Consider the following 20,339-nt stretch of genomic DNA (forward strand, 5'->3'; position numbering starts at 1 on the left):
ATCTATCTATCTATCTATCTATCTATCTATCTATCTATCTATCTATCTATCTATCTATCTATCTATCTAGCTTCTTTTTCAATTCTATATTAACCCACTGCAGAGTTTTTCATTTCCCGCTAATTTCAAATTTTGGGATGTACCTGTCCTGCATTATATGTACAATGTTTTTAAACATTTTCCACTGGCTCCACACTTAAAAGTTTATTTCAGTCCATCCCCCTTAAACTTTGCCACATCTGTTCAATATTTGCCTTATCAAAGTTAAACTTAATAGTTTTGATCTTTGCATTTGCATTCTTCCAAAGCATTTATATTATGGTAATCATCTCTACACCCTCAATACTATCCTGATTATTACAAAATATTAAATCTAGACAGGCTTCCTATACATAAACAGTCACTAATTACATGTATAAACTCCTGCTCTCGTACTCTGCTGTTTGCAAGGATAGCCCAGTTAATATTTGGGTAGCTAAAGTCCCCCTATACATAATATAGCCCTGTAAACTTGCCATTTTAATATTACCAAACAGATGTGCATTGAAATTACTGTCTCCATGAGGCGGTCTATAACACACTCCTAAAATAAGGCCTCTTTCCCCAATGCGTTCTAGACAAATCCAGATGTACTCACTAAGATAAGCTTAATCAACCAACTCAAAAAGATCTGCATTTAAATTCTGTTTTATATAAACAACATCCCCCACTGGTTTTATTTTTAATACTTTTAGCATTAAGGCATGTTATTTTTAATGTGATACTTATTTTACTTTTGCAGTTGAAATTAGGGTTACAATTGATATTACTAAGCATATTTGTCTTTTCACTATTGTTCATTCCTTCTTGTACAGTTCTAAACCTAGCCTAGCCTAAATGACCTTATTAGAGTTTTTAATTATTGCACTATTTTTTGTATACTGTACTCTAGTGAATAAAAACTTTGTTTCTGAGATGCTTGAACCATCCTGTCTGGTACAAACAGTCATAAGAGAGTTAAGTTGCTTAAGCCACATGTCTTACCCTTTCAAATTTTTGACCAAACAACTAAACCTCTTGAACTTACCTGTGTGCTGTATATATTAAGTTGCAGCCACATGCTTGTCAGCTTGGGGGAACACTGGACAGAAAGCAGCTCTAAACAGGATGGTAGTTCTTCACAGGACACACTCATGCATACACCCATGTTCACACATACATGGCCAGTTTGGTGTCTTTAGTTCACTTTACCTGTATGTCTTTGAACTGTTAGAGAAAACCCCACACAAACATGCTGATTGTGTGTAAACTCCACACAGCCTCAGTGAGCATGAGCAAACTCCACGTTGAAAATGGGCTCCTTGAAAAACTTGTCTACCACTCCTTAAATACACTCCTTTGTGTTCAAGGTCTTAAAATCTTTTAGCTCAATCCACACTATAAATTACAATACTTTATTAATCCAAAAGGAAATTACTTATGTTACAACTATGCAGATAGATAATGTGTTGATTTATAAAGCTATCAGTTTACAGCCAGAACATTTGCTTCAGGGGAAGGTAAATGGAAATGTGGGCCAATAATTATTGTTTTTTTTTTTTCAGACAAACAGGTCTCATGAAACCAGTAGTTCCAAAGAAACAGAAAATAAGAGCTAAAACTGTGTTTTCTTGTTTCAGTGAGATGTCTTCAGTGAGAATGAATGGCAGCAGTACTCCAGTTATTTCCAATGTGCCCAGTGACATAGATCCAATGATAATCAATTACACGTAAGTTTCTTAACAAAATATTACCATAGCGGGGTACAGTCTTGAATTCTGTGCCAAGCTTCACTCAGAAATAATATCTGCACGGTCTGACCAAATTAAAGTGGTGGCATTTTGAAGACTATGAATAAGTGGGCAGTTTGTGTGGATGGTGGTCATGGCATGTTATACCATACCAATGAGTGTGGTATTTTTGGTGACTGGACAAATATATAAATGGATGGGGATATGCATTAAGGTACAACTTCTCAGAGTTGAAAAGACTTTCCACATTGGGATCTCAAACTCTTGTATCATCTTATGCAAATCCATGGGTAGATAGCCTTCCAGCCATTTGGTATCTGAACCTATTTATTCCAATTACAAGGTTGTAGGAGGGCGGAACTTGTCTTGGGAGCATCGAGTTACAAGAGAAGAATCAGGCAATGCACAGTATACATACATACTCAAATACACCAGACTAACTTAGTGTCATTGGCTAATCCAGCATGCATATATTTGAGATATGGGTAATACAATAATCTCTCAAACACCTACACATACATACAGGAAAAATGCTATTAGATACTTTCATGTTAAATAGATTAAGCAGACATGTTGCTCACATAGTTTAGAATGATGTAAATTTTGCTTTAATTGTTTAGTTTCTACCTGAGGTTTGATGCATTTGAACAAATCTGTATCCTCATGTGTGATAGTTCTGTATTTCATGAGTGGTATAATCTATTCTTGAATTTTGCCTTGTAGTTTGTACTATTGTATTATATTTTTGAGGTGGCAATAATACAATGGCCATCTAAATCTGTGAAGAAGATTACTTGTGTATTATGTTTTGTGTATTGACCCATCTAGAAGGGGGTCTCTTTCTGAATTGCCTTTCCTAAGATTTCCTCCAATTTGTTTCCCTACAAGGGTTTTTGGGAGTTTTTTTTTTCCTTGTCTACTTAGGGAGTCAAGGCAGGGGTGCGGTCAAAAGACAGACAGGGCCTTTTAAATCCCATTGAGGCATTTCTTTTGTGATTTTGGGCTAAACAATAGATGAATTGTTCTTGGTGGTGTTCTAATTGCAGCAGGCTACCAAAGAAATGACTGAATTTTAATGTCAATGTCAACTTTATTTATATAGCACATTTAAAACACCATAGGAATGCTGTGGCCAAAGTGCTTTACAATAATAAAATTAAAGAAAAACATACAACTAACATGAATAATATAAATAGAAATAAAATAATTGAACATAAATAAAATAAGTAATAAATAGAAGTAATGTTACATAATCACAATGAGGAAACCCATCAGTATTACTGAAGGTCACGGAAAGCAAGTGAATAGAAATGAGTCATTAATCTCATTTTGAACAGTTCAATTGTAGACGACACCTTTATGTGATGAGGTAAAGAGTTCCACAGGCGAGGAGCAGCAGCTGCAAAAGCCCTGTCCCCCTTAGTTTTACACTTGGTACGAGGGACAACAAGAGACAACTGGCCAGAAGATCTAAGCACTCTGGATGGCTGGTGTAAAACATACAATTCGGATAAATAGGCAGGAGCAAGCCCATGTAAAGATTTAAAAACTAGCAACATGATTTTAAAATCAATTCGAATACTGACAAGCAGGCAGTGTAAAGAAGCTAATATTGGAGAAACAGAATCAGAATTTCTTGCCCCAACCAGAAAGCGAGCAGCAGCATTCTGGAACAACTGTAACCTGCGTATCAGGGATTTGCTAATGCCAGAATACAGCGAGTTACAGTAATCAAGGCGAGAAAATATAAAAGCATGAGTAGCTTTCTCAAGATCCCTAGAAGATAAAAAAAGGCTTGATCTTACCTAATAGACGAAGTTGGAAAAAGCAACTCTTGACTACAGAATTAACTTGTTTTTCAAAAGAGAGGTTACTGTCAAAGATAATACCTAGATTGCGGACTTGAAGTTTTCAAAAGACAGAGAAAGAGCCGAGAAGACCAAGATCAATTTGTGCTTTAGCTGATGGACCCAATATAAGCACCTCCATTTTATTTTGTTTCAGATCAAGAAAATTATTAGCCATCCAGGATCTTAGTTCAGAAAGACAGTTGTGCAATTGATTTATTGCAGAGTTGCAGACGGGAATATAAACTTGGGTATCATCAGCATAGCAGTGAAAAGAAATGTTACATTTCCTAAAAATAGTTCCAATAGGGTGAAGGTATATAGAGAACTAGAAGACCACGTGCGCTTCGCTGCAGTCGCTGTAGTTGGAATAATTATGTATCTACATGCAACTTATAGAGCTTCTTTATATACAACATTTTTGGTTTGTCCTGCTGGAGCCAAAGTATATCAATTTTCTCTATGACTAATTCGTGAACATGCTACATAAAAAATAGAAACGAGAAAAAAACGGCAAAACCGTCGAGAACAACAGTAAATGAGATAAAGTAAAAGTCTACTAAACACTAAAGTACAAAAATGAAGTAGAAAGTAACAGTAAACCGCAACACCGCCGGGAACCAGTTAGATATGACCTGAACCAGTTAAGAGCAGCCCCTTTAAGCCCAACAGCAATATCTCATGGTCAATAGTGTCAAAGGCAGCAGTCAGGTCCAGGAGGACAAGGATTGCAGTGCCACCTGAGTCAGTAATAATAGAGTTGTCATTGAATACTTTAAGGAGGGCCATCTCAACACCATGATAACGCCTAAAGCCAGATTGATAGATCTCAAATAAATTATTGGAGTTAAGGTGATGAACCAATTGATTATAAATAATTCTTTCTAATATTTTAGCCAGAAATGGCAATTGGGAAATAGGGTGAACATTGGCTAAGACTCCAGGATCTAATTCTGCCTTTTTTAGACCGGGACGCATTACAGCATGTTTCAAAAATGAGGGCACAACCCCTGCACTAATAGAATTATTGATAATGGCTAGTAAAGATGGGCCCAAAACATCAAAGGCTTCTACTAGGAGGCGTGGTGGTACAATATCAAGAGGAATGGGAGCTGGTTTAAGGGTGTCAATAGTTCTTTTCAGCTGTGAAAGTGAGACAGGATCAAAATATTTGAATGCAATACCATGATTAACAGTGCAGCCATGGTCTGTGCTTCTGTTTCTAGTAGTAGGGACAGGGTAATGCAAAGGCCTGCAAAGAAAGTAAAAGTAAATGGTGTATAAATGGTGTTCAGGTTTATGCATCTAGGAATTCATCTCTGCATTACACATAGGGTGTAAGTCTCTAAACCTTTCTTATGCAATATATTTTTTTTATAAAATAAGGTTATCATTGTCTCAATTTGTTAAATTTCGTCTCACTACCCTCTTACTCAAATGTGAAAGAGGCATACTTGTACATTCCATTTAACAAACAAGCAGTTGTGATTTAAGTTGCTTACCTAGTAAGGATGTTTAGGTCCTGCTGGCGACTTCCTGGCTGCTGAAACTGTGAAATGCTCCTTGACTAACCAAAAACCACAGCAGTGTTGTCTGTGTGATATTGGCTGTCTTAAAATAAATGGTGACAGATTTCAGCTGACTAAGTGGGACAGTAGAAAATTTTCTTCTCCTGTATTAAGTCTGTGGTAAAATAATGCGATAAGCAAGAGGCACTTGTTGAAATGTAGATCAAAGGATGTGTGTGTGGCAAAGTGGGTGGGTTTGTGTGTGTGTGTGTGGTAAGGTATGTGCGTGTGTATTCATTTTGCCAGTCTGTCACGCTTTTGCTCTTTTTCTCTTTCCTCCTCCTCTTAAGGGGTATTCCTGCCAAACTGGTTCAGATGATTCACTTTTCTCCTGAACCCTTTATGGGACTGTCCCAGCTATTGAAGCAGAGCTTTAGCTTTTGAGGAAATTATTCATCTCCTGAATTTCTAAGGAAATTTCCTCCCACACAAAACCAGGTTCCCATCTCTGAAATTTACACTTTTAAAATTTAGAGTGTCATTTTTATTTTGTTTCTGCTTAAGTACTTTCTTTATTAAAATGTCAGTGAGAAAGATTAAACATTCCATCATACACAAAGAAAACAACACGTGTGCTTTATTTTTTCATAACCACTTTATTCCTGTTTGAAGGTGCTTGTGTCTGTCCCGGCAATATCTGCTATAAAGGAGGAACTAATCCTGTACCTAGGAATATGAATTGTTATTTTCATTATTTGTTCAGTTATTTAAATATTAATTACCAATTAACCAAATAATAAGTAACACATTATTACTGATGATTAAAAAAAATAAGTATCTTAATCTTAATTCCAGAGCCAAACATCAACTGGTATAATCTTTGAATACTTCATCCATTCTTTTTCTGAACATCAAGAATGTGCGCCAGTCCATCACAAGGAACACCCACATTTATTCACACCAAGTCACTTTAGTGTTGCCAGTCAAACTACCCTGCATGCCTTTTGTGTGTGGGAGTAAAGTTGAAGTACCTACTGAAGTGACAGTGACAATGTGCAGACTTTTAAACAGTATGCTAGAGTTGTGTGGAATCCATACTAAACATGCTGCCTCTTCACAGGATAATGACTCATTTTAATTGAACACTCAATGCCTTAGTAACGGTTTATTGTGTTTGATGGAAAATAGAAAGCTTGCTGCAACATGGAACCAACAGGAATACCTCTGCAGTGCATTGTTGAATCAGGAGAGGTCACGTTTATTTGGCATTTGATTGGGTGGAACTGGTAAAAACTGGAGACACATAAACAACGCTTCTCATGCCTTTACAGAGTGAGCCCCATCCCAAAGTGTTTTTCTGGGACATAACATTAGTATAATCATATTTCTTACAAATGAAGTACCAGGCAATTCAAGTCACTTGCTTAGTGTCACTCAAATGGTGAGAAAGTGAAATTTAATGTCAGTAAATGTAAAGTATTATACATACAAAGTAAAAATGTTAGCTTTGAATAGGCAATACGCAGTCAGAAAGTACACCTTATGAGAAGGATTTAGGAGTCATAGTGGACTCTTAAGCTATCGACTTTCAGACAGTGTTCAGAAGCCATTAAGAAGGCTAACAGAATGTTAGGATATATAGCACGATGTGTGGAGTATAAATCCAAAGAGCTTATGCTCAACCTTTAGAATGCACTGATGAGGCCTCATCTGGAGTTCTGTGTGCAGTTTTGGTCTCCAGGCTATAAAAACGAAATAGCAGTGCTAGAAAAGGTCCAGAGAAAAGCGACTAGGCTGATTCGAGGGCTACAGGAAAGATTAAAAGAGCTAAGCCTAGTTTAAGCTCAGAACATTAAGAGGTGACATGACTGAAGTGTTTTAAAATTATGAAGGGATTTAGTACAGTGGATCGATACTGTTATTTTAATATGAGTTCATCGAGAACACGGGGACACAGTTGGGAACTTGTTAAGGGTAAATTTCGCACAAACTTTAGGAAGTTTTTCTTTACACAAAGAACAACAGACACTTGGAATAAGCTACCAAGTAGTGTGGTAGACAGTAAGACGTTAGGGACTTTCAAAACTCGACTTGATGTTTTTTGGAAGAAATAAGTGGATAGGACTGGCGAGCTTTGTTGGGTTAAATGGCCTGTTCTCATCTACAGTGTTCTAATGTTCTAACTGTTGGTGCAATTATTCGGAAATGGAAGAAATATAAAATGACCATCAATCGCCTTCGGTCTGGAGCTCCATGCAAAATCTTGCCTCATGGGGTGAGGATGATCATGAGGAAGTTGAGGGATCAGCCCAAAATGCCAATGAACATCTGGGCATGTACATGTGCCTTCTTGAACAGGGTGACCTTGTGGGCACTGCAAGATTTCAATCCTTTACGGCATAGTGTGTTACCAATGGTGTTCTTAGTGATTGTGGTCCCAACTGCCTTCAGATCATTAACAATCTTCTCCCATATAGTTTTTTGATGATTCCTCACCTTTCTCATGATAATCCTCACCCCATGAGGCAAAATCTTTCATGGAGCTGCAGACTGAGAGTGATTGATGGTCATTTTATATTTCTTCTATTTCCAAATAATCACACCAACAATTGTCACCTTCTCACCAAGCTTCTTGCTGGTGGTCTTGTAGCCCATTCCAGCCTTGTGCAGTTCTTGTCCGTGACGTCCTTTGCCAGCTCTTTGGTCTTACCCATGGTGGTGGAGGGGCTGGAATGGAAGAAATTGATTCTGGGGACAGTTGTGCTTTATACACATAACTAGTTGAGATCAGGAGTATCTGTAATTGATTGATTGATTGTAATCTGTGTACCATGTGGACACACAGTCAATCTGTGGGAGTCACAATTCTGGCTGCCTTGTAGGGGATCAAATACTTATTTCTCTCAATGATATGCAAATCAATTTATAACTTTTATGTAATGTGTTTTTTCTGGATTTTGGTTGATATTCTGTCTCTCTCCATTAAAATGAAATTACCATAAAAATTAGAGACAGTTCATTTCTTTGTAAGTGAGCAAACTTACAAATTCAGCAGGGGATCAAATGCTTTTTTTTATCCCTCTGTATCAAAATAGGTAAGAAAAAAACAAAACATTGAAACGTTAGAAAAAGAATTTTGCTCTGTAATGCTAGTTTAAATTCTTAAAACAAACCATGGATAAGGCACATGAAATTGTTTCATCATTATAAAGGGGTGTTTGGTGTAATAGTGGAAATGTGTGTATGGGCGGGTTTCTTGTTATTGCTGAGTTTTGAATTCCTTACTTGTGTCTAGTTAATTCAGAGAAGAAATCCATAGGCTGAGTGGTTAATTAATCCAACAAGATCTTACTGTAATGTACACACAAGCTGTGGCATTCACATTTTTTCATCTTATTCAAATGTTATTTACAAAAAACGACTCCAGTAATAACTGGCACATTGACTAACATTGGGACTTCAGGGTTCCCATGTCCTGGTTTCAAATGCTTCATCTGGTTATAGTTTTTTGTCTGTGTAGGACTCACTCGTTCTTCCCAAGTCCGCATAGATTTTCCTCCCATATTCTCAAAGATGTGCTAGTTAGGTTGATGGGGGTCTGCAATTTATCCTGTGTTAGTTTGGCTGTGTACATGTGACCCTTTGTGACCCTAAACTGGATTAAACAAGTTTGAGAAGGTTGTGTTATGTATGTAGTTCATTGAATGATGCGGTTGCTCTAAATGCCACTTTATATCCTTGCTTCTCTTTATAACTAGAACATTCTGGTATGTTCTGGTTATATGATAATAATCTCGCGCCTGATCCTCATCTTGATATTGTTTTGTAGTTTGCCTCAGGATGTTTGCATGTTAGGTTTTGTGCATTTTTAGGTTATTTGGTGCCATATGAGAAAGAGTAACTTAAGTGGACTCGTGGTCAGTTTTGCCAGTATCAGCTCCAGCACCTGCCACCCTAAGTTAGGTTAAATGGGTTTGGTTGGGGATGGATGAGGGTAAATGTGAGTATTACTTTGTCACCTGTTGAATATTGTATTGCTTTTATAGGCTGTGAACTGGCTGATTATCTTATTTTCTCTTTTGTACTGCATCCATGTACAACATGTTGTGGTTTCAGTGATAAATCTTTTGCAAAACCTTTCATCTCGCCACTGTTACTGTGTCAGGTCACTATCATGGTCACTCACTCTGAATGTTACTCTTTATTTACTATACACTGTTGGCATGTGCATGTTTGATTGAACAAAAACAATAAAGCAAATTATTTTGGGTGCCACGTCAACAGATCTTAGCCGTTAGTTAAGCTAAGGAGCTGGATGGGTTAAATGATCTCCAGCTATGGGAATAATTTTAAAAATCATTAACTCCAAATTTGAAAAAAAGTCCTAGACAGCAAGTGAAATAATTAATTTCAGTCTGTCTTGACTCTCTTCAGCAATCTTCATATTCTGTGGCGTTTCTTCTGCCTGAACCATCCCCTCTTTCACTGAGATTTTGCAGTCACTACTTTCTTTTTCTTGCCAGATGAGATCATACCAATAATTAGATCATTCTATATGAGCAGATCACACACAGTGCTGACGTCATGCTTTCTTTTTTCAGAGAACAGCCGTCTACACGCATAAATGATGTCTCAACTCCAGTTGTTACTTCCACTATGCCCAGTGAAGTGGATCCAATGACATTCAACTTCTCGTAAGTATTGTAATAAAACTGAGTAATGTATGGAATGTCTTTCTGTGATATAAGCAATTGTTTTAATGTAATGTCCTCCTGATCTACATTGTGATTTCTCCTTTGAACTGGAAAATTCTGTTTCTACCTATAGTATAGTAATGGACAGGTGCACAGAAAACTTGTTTATTGTTAACTTACTTCTTGGTTTGGTGGGCGGTTTTTCCTTATATAATGTAATGCACTGCATTTCAAAGTGACAGTTACAGTATGCATATGGAGCATAACTATTAAAATAAAATACAGGAAAACATACTTTGATATTTACTGTACTATGTTACTATGTACTGTCCATCAATGACGAGTGTTTGTGTGTTAATATAAATATATAAAAAATATATGCTATGGTGCGGTAATTAATTTTTTTTATTAGAGGCTAATATTATTAGTTCACTGGAACTCCTTGCTCTTGAATATGCTAGATTCAATTGACCGTGAGTAAAACATTCATGCCGTAGATCAGTTCTTGTTTTTCCTACTGGCTGACCTTGGCTTTTGTTGATGGTTATTGCAAAACACAGTTTTACGGTAAACTGTATTCTTTTGAATTGAAACAGGTAATTTAGTAGGATTATGGGGAATTTTAGGTATTAATATAACTTGACCCTGCAGCACATCCTGTAAAACTGGTAGCTTCAATCAGATTTGAATGTAACACTTTGATCTGTAATCTTGTTGCAGTACAAAGTTTTGAAAGGGTTTAGATCAAAAGCAATATACACTAAATTGGGGTTTACTTTAACTTATGACATTGATATTTACAGACTGCATATTTACATGGGACATGCAGTGAACTGAATGTTTTAATTGGGGTGCACAATTATGACAAAATTAATAGTTGATGATTATTACCTTGATACTGTAATTACAGTACACTACAATGAAAAATGCACTTTGTCTTGCCAACTGCATAGCCTGTATTATTTTTACATACAGTACAGTACAACCATCATTGTACAGGGAACCACTTAAAAACTTAATATAAAATTGTTAAATGCTGGATTAGCTGAAGAATTAAAAACATTTTTTTTTTATTTGTCACAATAAGGATTCTGATTTGGTCTTCTGCTGTTGTAGCTCATCCACCTCAAGGTTCAATGTGTTGTGCATTCTGAGATGCTTTTCTGCACACCACAGTGGACCAGAGTGACTATCTGAGTTATTGTAGCCTTTCTGTCAACTCGAACCATTCTCCTTTGACATCTCTCATTAACAAGGTGTTTCAATTCACAGAATTGCTGCTCACTGGATGTTTTATGTTTTTGACACCCTTTTAAATAACCTCTGGAGACAGTTGTGTGTGAAAATCCCAGGAGATCAGCAGTTACAGAAATACTCAGACCAGGTCGTCTGGCATGAACAATCCTGCCAGAGTCTAAATCACAGAGATCACATGTTTTTCCACACTCTGGTGTTTGATGTGAATATTAAGTGAAGCTCTTGACTTGTATCCACATGATTTTATGTATTGAGCTGCTGCCACGTGATTGGCTGATTAGATAACTGCATGGATAAGCAGGTGTATAGGTGTGCGTAATAATTTGCACAGTGAGTGTATGCATGAAGATATAGCTTTACACATACAGTATATTGTACAGTATACATTGATTTTTATTTGTTCCTAGGGAGAAATTAAACTTTTTACAGAAACTCTATAAATAAATAAATACATAAATAGATAGATATATGTACATATTCATACAAGAATAACTAAAAAGCAAGAAAGATAACCACGTACTTGGCAATCACAGTCCCAGTGAGGCGTTATACAGGTATATTGCTGTTGGTATAAAGGAACCCCCATAGTGTTTCTTGACACACTTCAGCTAAATAATTCATTGGCTGAAATTCCACAGTGTTGGTGTGTCAGAGAGATAATGTGCAGCATTGTTCATAATGGCACTCAGTTTTGCTTTAATTCTCTCCTTCACTAGGGCCTCTAGGGGGTCCAGAGTGTGTCCCATAACTGAGCCTGCCTTTTTATTTAGTCTGTTGATTTGGTGGGCATCTCTTGAAGCGATATTACCAGCCCAGCACACCACAGCGAAGAAAATCTCATTGGACATCACTGAGTTGGAGTAAGCGTGAAGGGTATCACTTCCCACATCAAAGGAATGCAGTCTCCTAAGGAAGAAGAGTCTGCTTTTCCTTTTCTGATATAGTTCCTCTGTGTTCTGAGATCAGTCCAGCCTGTCAACAAGGTGGACCCCAAGTACTTATAGTGATGCACCACCTCTACATCTACTCCCTGTATAGTGACCAGACATGGAAGCTGTTTGCTGTGGCGGAAGTCAATAACCAGTTTATTAGTTTTGCTGATATTAAGATGCAAACAGTTCTCTTTGTAACAATGTTCTCCACCTGACTCCTGTACTCTGTCTAACCCCATAAGTGCAGAAACCTCTTGAGAATATCTGCAAATGACGTAACCTGGTGTTATATTTATAATCGGCGGTTTACATAGTGAAGATAAAAGGAGACAGGACTGTGCCTGAAGCACACTTGCTCAGCAGCAGTATCTGAGCTCTTCCCACAAATTGCCATTGTGAGTTTGCTGTCACTTACAAGGTAGCAAGTATGTGGCCTCCCTGGAAATGCACCAAAATGCTGACAACAGAAACATGTCATTGGGATTCCTTTTTTTTCTGCATGTATAGTATATATTGTATATGTAAAGTGAGTGACTTTACAAATACAAAGGTATTCTTTGCTGTGAGTTAATAATGTAAGTGTGTTAATTTCAGAAGTAATTCAGCAGTTCATAATAGACACCCATCAAGTGTGAGCTGTAAATTGCTGTACAGATTGTAGTGTGCTCTTTTTAGGGAAGATGCGTACCTTGTAATATTATATTGTTTGGCTATGTTATGTAAAGTTAGAGGATAAATTCTAACAAGTCACAAAGACTGCATCTCCTGATTGAGAGCACTGGTACGTTATTTTACATTTCATGCTTCTTTAATTTAAAAACAGCCATCAGTGTATTTGTGCTGAGCGACGCTAATCAAATGTGTCCCTGCAGTCCACTTTATGTATAACACACACCAGCACTGGTGAAGCACTCCTAATGCACATAGCAGATGAGATGTACGGTAGGTGACGCGCTACCAAAAGTGAGTGAAATGTATAATGAGTGAGTGTATGTATTCAGCCATCTATGGAACCTCATGCTGTTACCAATTTTGTAAGTAAAAGCTGTGAGAATAATAGGACTCATAACCAAGTTAGAAACTCCGTGTGTTTTTTTTGTGTGTGCCTACGTGTAAATGTTTAGCTTTGGATGTTTCTCATTTAGTTGTTTTATGTGCAAATGAAATGCTGTTGCTGATCAATTGGTTTCATTTTTCTAGAAATCAAATAATTAACCCAGGGAGTCACCCAGACTTGGTGCCAAGTACACATCAGCAGATCCATTATCCTGTACAGAACTTTCCATGGACGTGAGTCTTTTCTATCTTCTGTTATATTTTACAGACATGATTCTTGATAATGACTATGTACAAATGCCTAACATAGTGTGTACTTTTTTTAAACTTTTTATTAAATTTATAACATTCCATACAAGTAAGTCAAACATGGCAAAACTAAGTTCAAATCAACCCCCATCCATGAGAAAGAGAGTTAGGCCAACAGCCAGAATAAAACTTCAAGAGTAGAAAAAAATAGGGGGGAGAAAATCCTTTTTCCCCAATTAAAATGCTTTTTTTAAAATGTTATTGATTAGATCCTGCCAGGTTTTAAAAAAAAAAAAGTTTTATACAGATCTAAGTGAGAATTTGTTTCCTTCCAATTTCAAATAGTATATAACATCAGTTACCCACTGACTTAGAGGAGGTGAGTTAGGATTCTTCCAATTGAGCAAAATAAGTCTACGTGCCAATAGTGTAGTAAAGGCAATTGCAGTTTGTTTGTCCTTCTGCACTTTAAGCCCCTCTTGGAGTTCACTAGACACAGCTATTGGGATTATGACACCAAGGCTGTCTGAAAGGCATTTAAAGATTTTGGTCCAAAATGATGTTAATTTGGTGCAGGCCCAAAACATGTGGCCTAGTGAGGCTGGAGCTCAATTGCAGCGTTCACAGACTGGATCTTGCCCTGCAAACAGTATGGACAATTCTAAATGACAGAGAAATTATTCAATTTGAAATATTTTGAGTCTTGCGCATATGGAGCTCGAGTGAATTGTGTGCATGGCTGCCTTCCACTCTTTTTCTGATATGTTGAGTGAGAGATCCTTTTCCCACCGTACTCTGGGATCTTTGAAAGGAAGGAACTTTAAAATGGTTTTATATATTAAAGAAATACAGTCTTCAAGACTGATCAATGTTTGTTCCATAATAGAAGTAGGTGGGAGGTGAAGAAAATTGGGCAGATTTTCTTTAGTAAAGTTTCTAATTTGGAGGTAGCGAAAGAAATGTGTTGATGGAAAGTTAAATTTGGACTGTAATTGTTTGTTGGATGCAAAGACGTTATCTTTGTACAAATCTCTAAGTGATTTAATCCCAACTGTTTTCCAAACATTAAAAATTGCTTATGTTTGAGAGGGTGGATTAAGGTGGTTCTCATGCAGAGGTGCCACAGATAAAAGCTTCTCCATCTTAAAGTTCTTCCTACATTGGTTCCATATTCTGAGTGACTGAAGCACAGTTGGGTTCTTAGTATATTTACTGGGGCACAAAGCAAGGAATATAGAGAAGTGCTCCAGGATTTTATTTCTATTGTGGACCAAGCCTGTGTATGTTCATCTATTTGTGTCCATGTTCAGGTTTTTATAGCTTATATATTTTCTGCCCAATAATAAAATTGAAAGTTAGGTAGAGCCATGCCACCTTCTGCCTTAGGTCTTTGTAGGCTTGCCCTTTGGATGCGTGGATGTTTTGAATTTCAAACAAATGAGGTTATGATTGAATTTAACTTCTTAAAAAATGATTTGTTACTGTATATGAGAATGCTTTGAAGTAGAAAAAAAAAGCTTGGGAAGGATATTCATCTTGACGCTAAAGTGAGATGAAGGGTAGACCATCTATAGTGTGTACGTTTTTGACAACATGAATAGTCTAAGACCATATTTCAGCATAATAAGAAAGATACTAGGCAAAGAGGAGAACAGGCCATCCAGTATAAAGCAGCTTATAAATTATTGTTTATCTAGCATTTTTAAGGCAATATTAAGTTGTATCCAGCAGGGGGCACCAGTAAGGGGATGTGTCTTTTCTTAATGTAGAACAGATGGGAGCTGATACTCATCCCTTTTGTAACCATTGAGGAAATAATCAGACAAGAGAAATATGGTACAAAAGAGATTTATGTATTTAACTTGTTTATAATGTCATTTCCACCCCAAAGAATACAATGCATAATTCATTTATACATAGATATCCAGGCCGGAGAGAAGCCAACGAAACGTACAGTCAGTCTTCAGTGGAGATGCTGACAGAATCGGTCCAGCAAGGCAGGAAGCAGCAGTGCTCGGATTCTGGCTTCCTGATGGATCCTCTTCAGTATAAAAACTCACATATTTACAGATTTGCCAGGTATGGGCAGCTTCCAACAGAGCCGTCCATGTTATCTTTGGACTACGCCCAATAACACCTTCCCATGTTCTCATGGCCTCTGCAGATGGTAGCCATTGGTCATCACTCTGGCCATATAGTGACTGAGCAAACATCAGCATTTCTGTCCATCTTCTTGGCCAGTTTCACCTTGTCAGCTGGTTTGTCTAGCTATTGTTTTATAAAATAATGTGTTTGTAATAAACCTCACAGATCACAGTGGCACACTTATAACCTTTGCCTACATAAATATGAACCCTACAGTGTCTGAGGTGCTACTTTTAACATAACTACTGCGTATAGTTTAATGCATTCTTGATTTATTGAACAATAATCTTCCTTACTCTCACAGGAGACTATTTCACAAAAACACCAAGAAGTGTCAACTTGAATTTTCTATCCTGTCTGCTCTTCACCTCACATTGATTAGGCTGACATTCATGTTTTTCTTTCCTTGTAAGCCTTTCCCTTCAGAGTCTGAATGCAAACTTAGTAAGTCCTCGCTGGAAGTTCTCAGATGCTGGGATTTAAATAAAATGACCCATTCCTTTGTAAACATACAGCAGCTTTTGCCAGTACTTATTAATGAGCTCCTTCAAGCATAATAAATGAGTTGAGAAGGAATGTCCTATATGCTGATGAATCATTTTTTACCATCAAATTAATTTATGGAGCCATTTTCTAAAATCATTATTGTTAACTTTTGCCAACAGTCCAAAAAAAGTGTCCCAACAACAAAGACTCTAATGGTCAAGTGATGGTGTGACACATTTCAATCGCAAGTCCTGAGTATCTTCATCCCAAGTAAAATTAATGAAGATCGCTGTTACTATTTTGAGTGATCATCTCTGTCTCAAGATGTTACATTTAAGTCCTTCCCAGGATTGTCTTCTATTGACATGGAGTATTGAACTTGACAACAACATTTTGGAACAGGTGATTTGAGAAATCATAGGATGAAATTAAACAAATGTTCTGGCCTTGCTTGGGGCAAGACCACAGTGCATTTGTGGGGTTGTCTGTTAGTGTCCAAGTCTGTGTACAGGATGAATAAGTTCTCGTTCTTTCAGTTCAGTTCCTGACTCCTGCTGCTCCAGTGCCTCATTGTGTCCATCTCCTTTTGCTTGCATGCATTGATGTAACTCCTGACTTGTTTCGTCGGTGTTCTCATTTTCTTCACCCATTACTTATATGTCTACTAGACTCATTCCAGGATTGCGTGGCATACATTGTGAGAAGACAATGAAAAATATGTATGTTTTGATTGAATGTTCGATTTAATTGTAATTCTAAACAATATAAGTCAATACCAGCTATTACTTTAAAATAATTTCATTAAAAAAAATATACATCTGATTTTCTGCATTACCACATACAGTCATGGCCAAAGGTTTTGAGAATGACACAAGCTTTGGTTTTCACAAAGTTTGCCTCTTCAGTGTTTTTAGATGTTTTTGTCAGATGCTTCTATGGTATACTGAAGTATAATTACAAGCATTTCAAAAGTTTCAAAGGATTTCATTGACAATTACAATTGTATTAACATTGCTGGCCCTTCTTTTTCAAGACATCTGCAGTTTGCCCTGGCATGATGTCAGTCAACGTCTGGGCCAAATCCTGACTGATGGCAGCCCATTGTTGCATAATCAATGCTTGGAGTTTGTCAGAATTTGTGGGCTTTTGCTTGTCCACCCGCCTCTTGAGGATTGAGCACAAGTTCTCAATGGGATTAAGTTCTGGGGAGTTTCCTGGCCATGGACCCAAAATGTTGATGTTTTCTTCTCTGAGCCACTTAGTTATCACTTTTGCCTTATGGCACGGTGCTCCATCATGCTAGAATAGTCATTGTTCATCACCAAACTGTTCTTGGATGGTTGGGAGAAGTTGCTCTCATAAGATGTTTTGGTACAATTCTTTATTCATGGCTGTGTTCTTAGGCACATGAATGGTCTCAGGATGCTTCACTGTTGGCATGACACAGGACTGATGGTTGCACTCACTTTTCCTTCTCGAGCCAATCTTTTTTCTGGATACCCTAAACAATTGGATAGGGGATTCATCAGAGAAAATGACTACCCCAGTCCTCAGCAGTCCAATCCCTGTACCTTCTGCAGAATATCAGTCTGTCCCTGATGTTTTTCTTGGATTCTTTGCTGCCCTTCTTGACACCAGGCCATCCCTCAAAAGTCTTCGACTCACTGTGCATGCTGATGCACTCACACCTGCCCGCTGCCACCACTGCTTTGGAGGCGCCCCAATCCCGCAGCTGAATCAACTTTAGGAGATGATCCTGGCACTTGCTGGATGTTCTTGGGCGCCCTGAAGCCTTCTTCACAACAATTGAACCTCTCTCCTTGAAGTTCTTGATGATGCAATAAATGGTTGATTTAGGTGCAATCTTAAAAACCGGATTCCAAAAAAGTTGGGACACTAAACAAATTGTGAATAAAAACTGAATGCAATGATGTGGAGATGGCAAATGTCAATATTTTATTTGTAATAGAACGTAGATGACAGATCAAACGTTTAATCCGAGTAAATGTATCATTTTAAAGGAAATATATGTTGATTCAAAATTTCACGGTGTCAACAAATCCCAAAAAAGTTGGGACAAGTAGCAATAAGAGGCTGTAAAAAGTAAATTTGAGCATAACGAAGAGCTGGAAGACCAATAAACACTAATTAGGTCAATTGGCAACATGATTGGGTATAAAAAGAGCTTCTCAGAGTGGCAGTGTCTCTCAGAAGCCAAGATGGGTAGAGGATCACCAATTCCCACAATGTTGCGCAGAAAGATAGTGGAGCAATATCAGAAAGGTGTTACCCAGCGAAAAATTGCAAAGACTTTGCATCTATCATCATCAACTGTGCATAACATCATCCGAAGATTCAGAGAATCTGGAACAATCTCTGCGCATAAGGGTCAAGGCCGTAAAACCATACTGGATGCCCGTGATCTCCGGGCCCTTAAACGACACTGCACCACAAACAAAACAAAAATCCTGGTTTTGGGACTGTTCTTCTCATGGTCTTCTTCCTGGTGTCAGCTTCTGTGGGTACCATCATCTCACTGATCTGATTTACTTGTTCGTCAGCATCACAGAACCACTTTAGTCTTTCTTACCTCCTTTATCTTAAATACCAAAGGTCATGTCTGTCACTATACTCTTTCCACTAACTTCCCAGAATGCCCCATTCTTACAGTTCTTGTTGCTGCCTGTAGACTAGTCTTAGAAGCACTTCTTTGCTGCCTGTCATTCAGATCTTCCCGTCATGCATGCCATTTCAATATAGTTGTCATTCTGTACATTTTCAGAATTCATACATTTATCGTGATAAGTCATTTTGGCAAACTCAGATAAAAACAATAAACCAAAGGTTCCTTCTGTGCCTTGTTACTAACCCTTGCCATCTTTCGTTTGTAGGATGGATGGAGACTTGATGCCCCCAAGCAACTGGGAGATTGGAGAAATGCTAGCTGATAGCACCCCTATGGACACTGACTTCTTATCACAGAAGAGATGTCATTGTGCTCAGAGCAGTCAGTGCTCCCACATCTGAGCCCTGCTGTTCTGCCTCTTTGTAAGGGATTGGTTAAGGAAATCCAGACTTTAATCTGAAAAAGTGGGTTTGATTTCTGGCAATCACAATCGCGCTCTCACCCACTGCATGGACAGCTGAACTGTGGACTCCGAGTGGGTTACGTCATTGTAAATTGAAATATATCTGATTGTCAACTGGAGATTCAGCCTGCTTCTCATTTTTAATATCATACCTGTGTTTATATCTTTATACATTTAAATTTCAATAAAAATGTAACATGGAGGTGTTTGTGTATATTTTTGCCATTTTTGTTGGAATAGGGAAATAGTTAATCACTAGTGCTCCCTTTCCCCTTCATCTGCTTTGTTTCCTTATGATGGGCTTGAGTAGTTGTTAACATTTCATTTTTCCATCAATAATCTTTTTCTGTTCTTCGTGGATTAAATTGTCCTAATGTGGATTACTGTGCATGAGTGGGGCTGCTTCCTGTTTATGGACAGCCCATTCCGAACACCAGGCCTACTACTTTCTGTAAAGTCGAGTACTGAGCTGGGGAAGAACTTTTGCTTGTTTGGTATCTAAGTATTTCCACCACCTTAATACCAGACTGGTGTGCCTTTCTCTGGTGATTTCTACAAAACACTGCTGTATAGTTTTATGTTGGGATATTTTTCAAAGCTCCCACATGAAATTCATCACTAAAAGATAAAACAAACTTGACTGTTCTCTTTAATATTTTTATGCTTTGAGATCATGATTAGTGAGCAGCAGTATAGTTTTATGCCAAGAAAGAGCACCACAGATGCGATGTTTGCTCTGATGGAGTGTTGATGGAGAAGTTTAGAGAAGCCCAGAAGGAGTTGCATTGCGTCTTTGTGGTAGAAAGCATATGACAGAGTGCCTCAAGAGGAGCTGTGGTATTGTATGAGGAAGTCGGGAGTGGCAGCAAAGTACGTAAGAGTTGCACAGGAGATGTAAGAGGTAAGTGTGACAGTGGCGAGAACTGCAGTAGGAGTGACGGATGCATTTAACATGGAGGTGGGATTACATCAGGGATCAGCTCTGAGCCCTTTCATATTTGCAATTGTGATGGACAGGTTGACAGACTAAATTAGACCGGAGTCCCCGTGGACTATGATGTTTTCGAATAACACTGTGTACAAGAGTAGGGGGCAGGATGAGGATACCCTGGAGATGTGGAGATAAGCTCTAGAGGGGAGAGGAATGAAGGTCAGTAGGAACAAGACATAAGTGGATAGGACTGGTGAGCTTTGTTGAGCTAAATGGTCTCTTCTCGTCTGGAGTGTTCTAATGTTCTAAGACAGAATACATGTGTGTGAATGAGAGGGAGGTCAATGGAATGGTTAGGACCCAGGGAGTAGAGTTG

The 20,339-nt window shown here is 37.9% G+C and overlaps 1 protein-coding gene across 6 annotated transcripts in view; it reads left to right on the top strand.

Moving 5' to 3' along the window:
• Positions 1 to 19,234, top strand: part of stat6 (signal transducer and activator of transcription 6, interleukin-4 induced) — a 172,795-nt gene extending 153,561 nt beyond the window's left edge. For 5 of the 6 annotated variants that reach the window (XM_039747264.1, XM_039747266.1, XM_039747267.1 and 2 more), the window contains exons 18-22: positions 1,659 to 1,748; positions 9,726 to 9,818; positions 13,208 to 13,297; positions 15,233 to 15,391; positions 18,835 to 19,234. In XM_039747264.1, coding sequence (XP_039603198.1) covers positions 1,659 to 1,748; positions 9,726 to 9,818; positions 13,208 to 13,297; positions 15,233 to 15,391; positions 18,835 to 18,970 — 568 coding nt within the window. In that variant the 3' untranslated portion in view covers positions 18,971 to 19,234. The remainder of the gene's footprint in view (positions 1 to 1,658; positions 1,749 to 9,725; positions 9,819 to 13,207; positions 13,298 to 15,232; positions 15,392 to 18,834) is intronic. The other variant, XM_039747268.1, reaches the window with a different exon arrangement.
• The last annotated feature ends 1,105 nt before the right edge of the window (positions 19,235 to 20,339 follow it).

The sequence above is a fragment of the Polypterus senegalus genome, chromosome 3 (assembly GCF_016835505.1).
Source record: "Polypterus senegalus isolate Bchr_013 chromosome 3, ASM1683550v1, whole genome shotgun sequence".
Classification (NCBI taxonomy): domain Eukaryota; kingdom Metazoa; phylum Chordata; class Cladistia; order Polypteriformes; family Polypteridae; genus Polypterus; species Polypterus senegalus.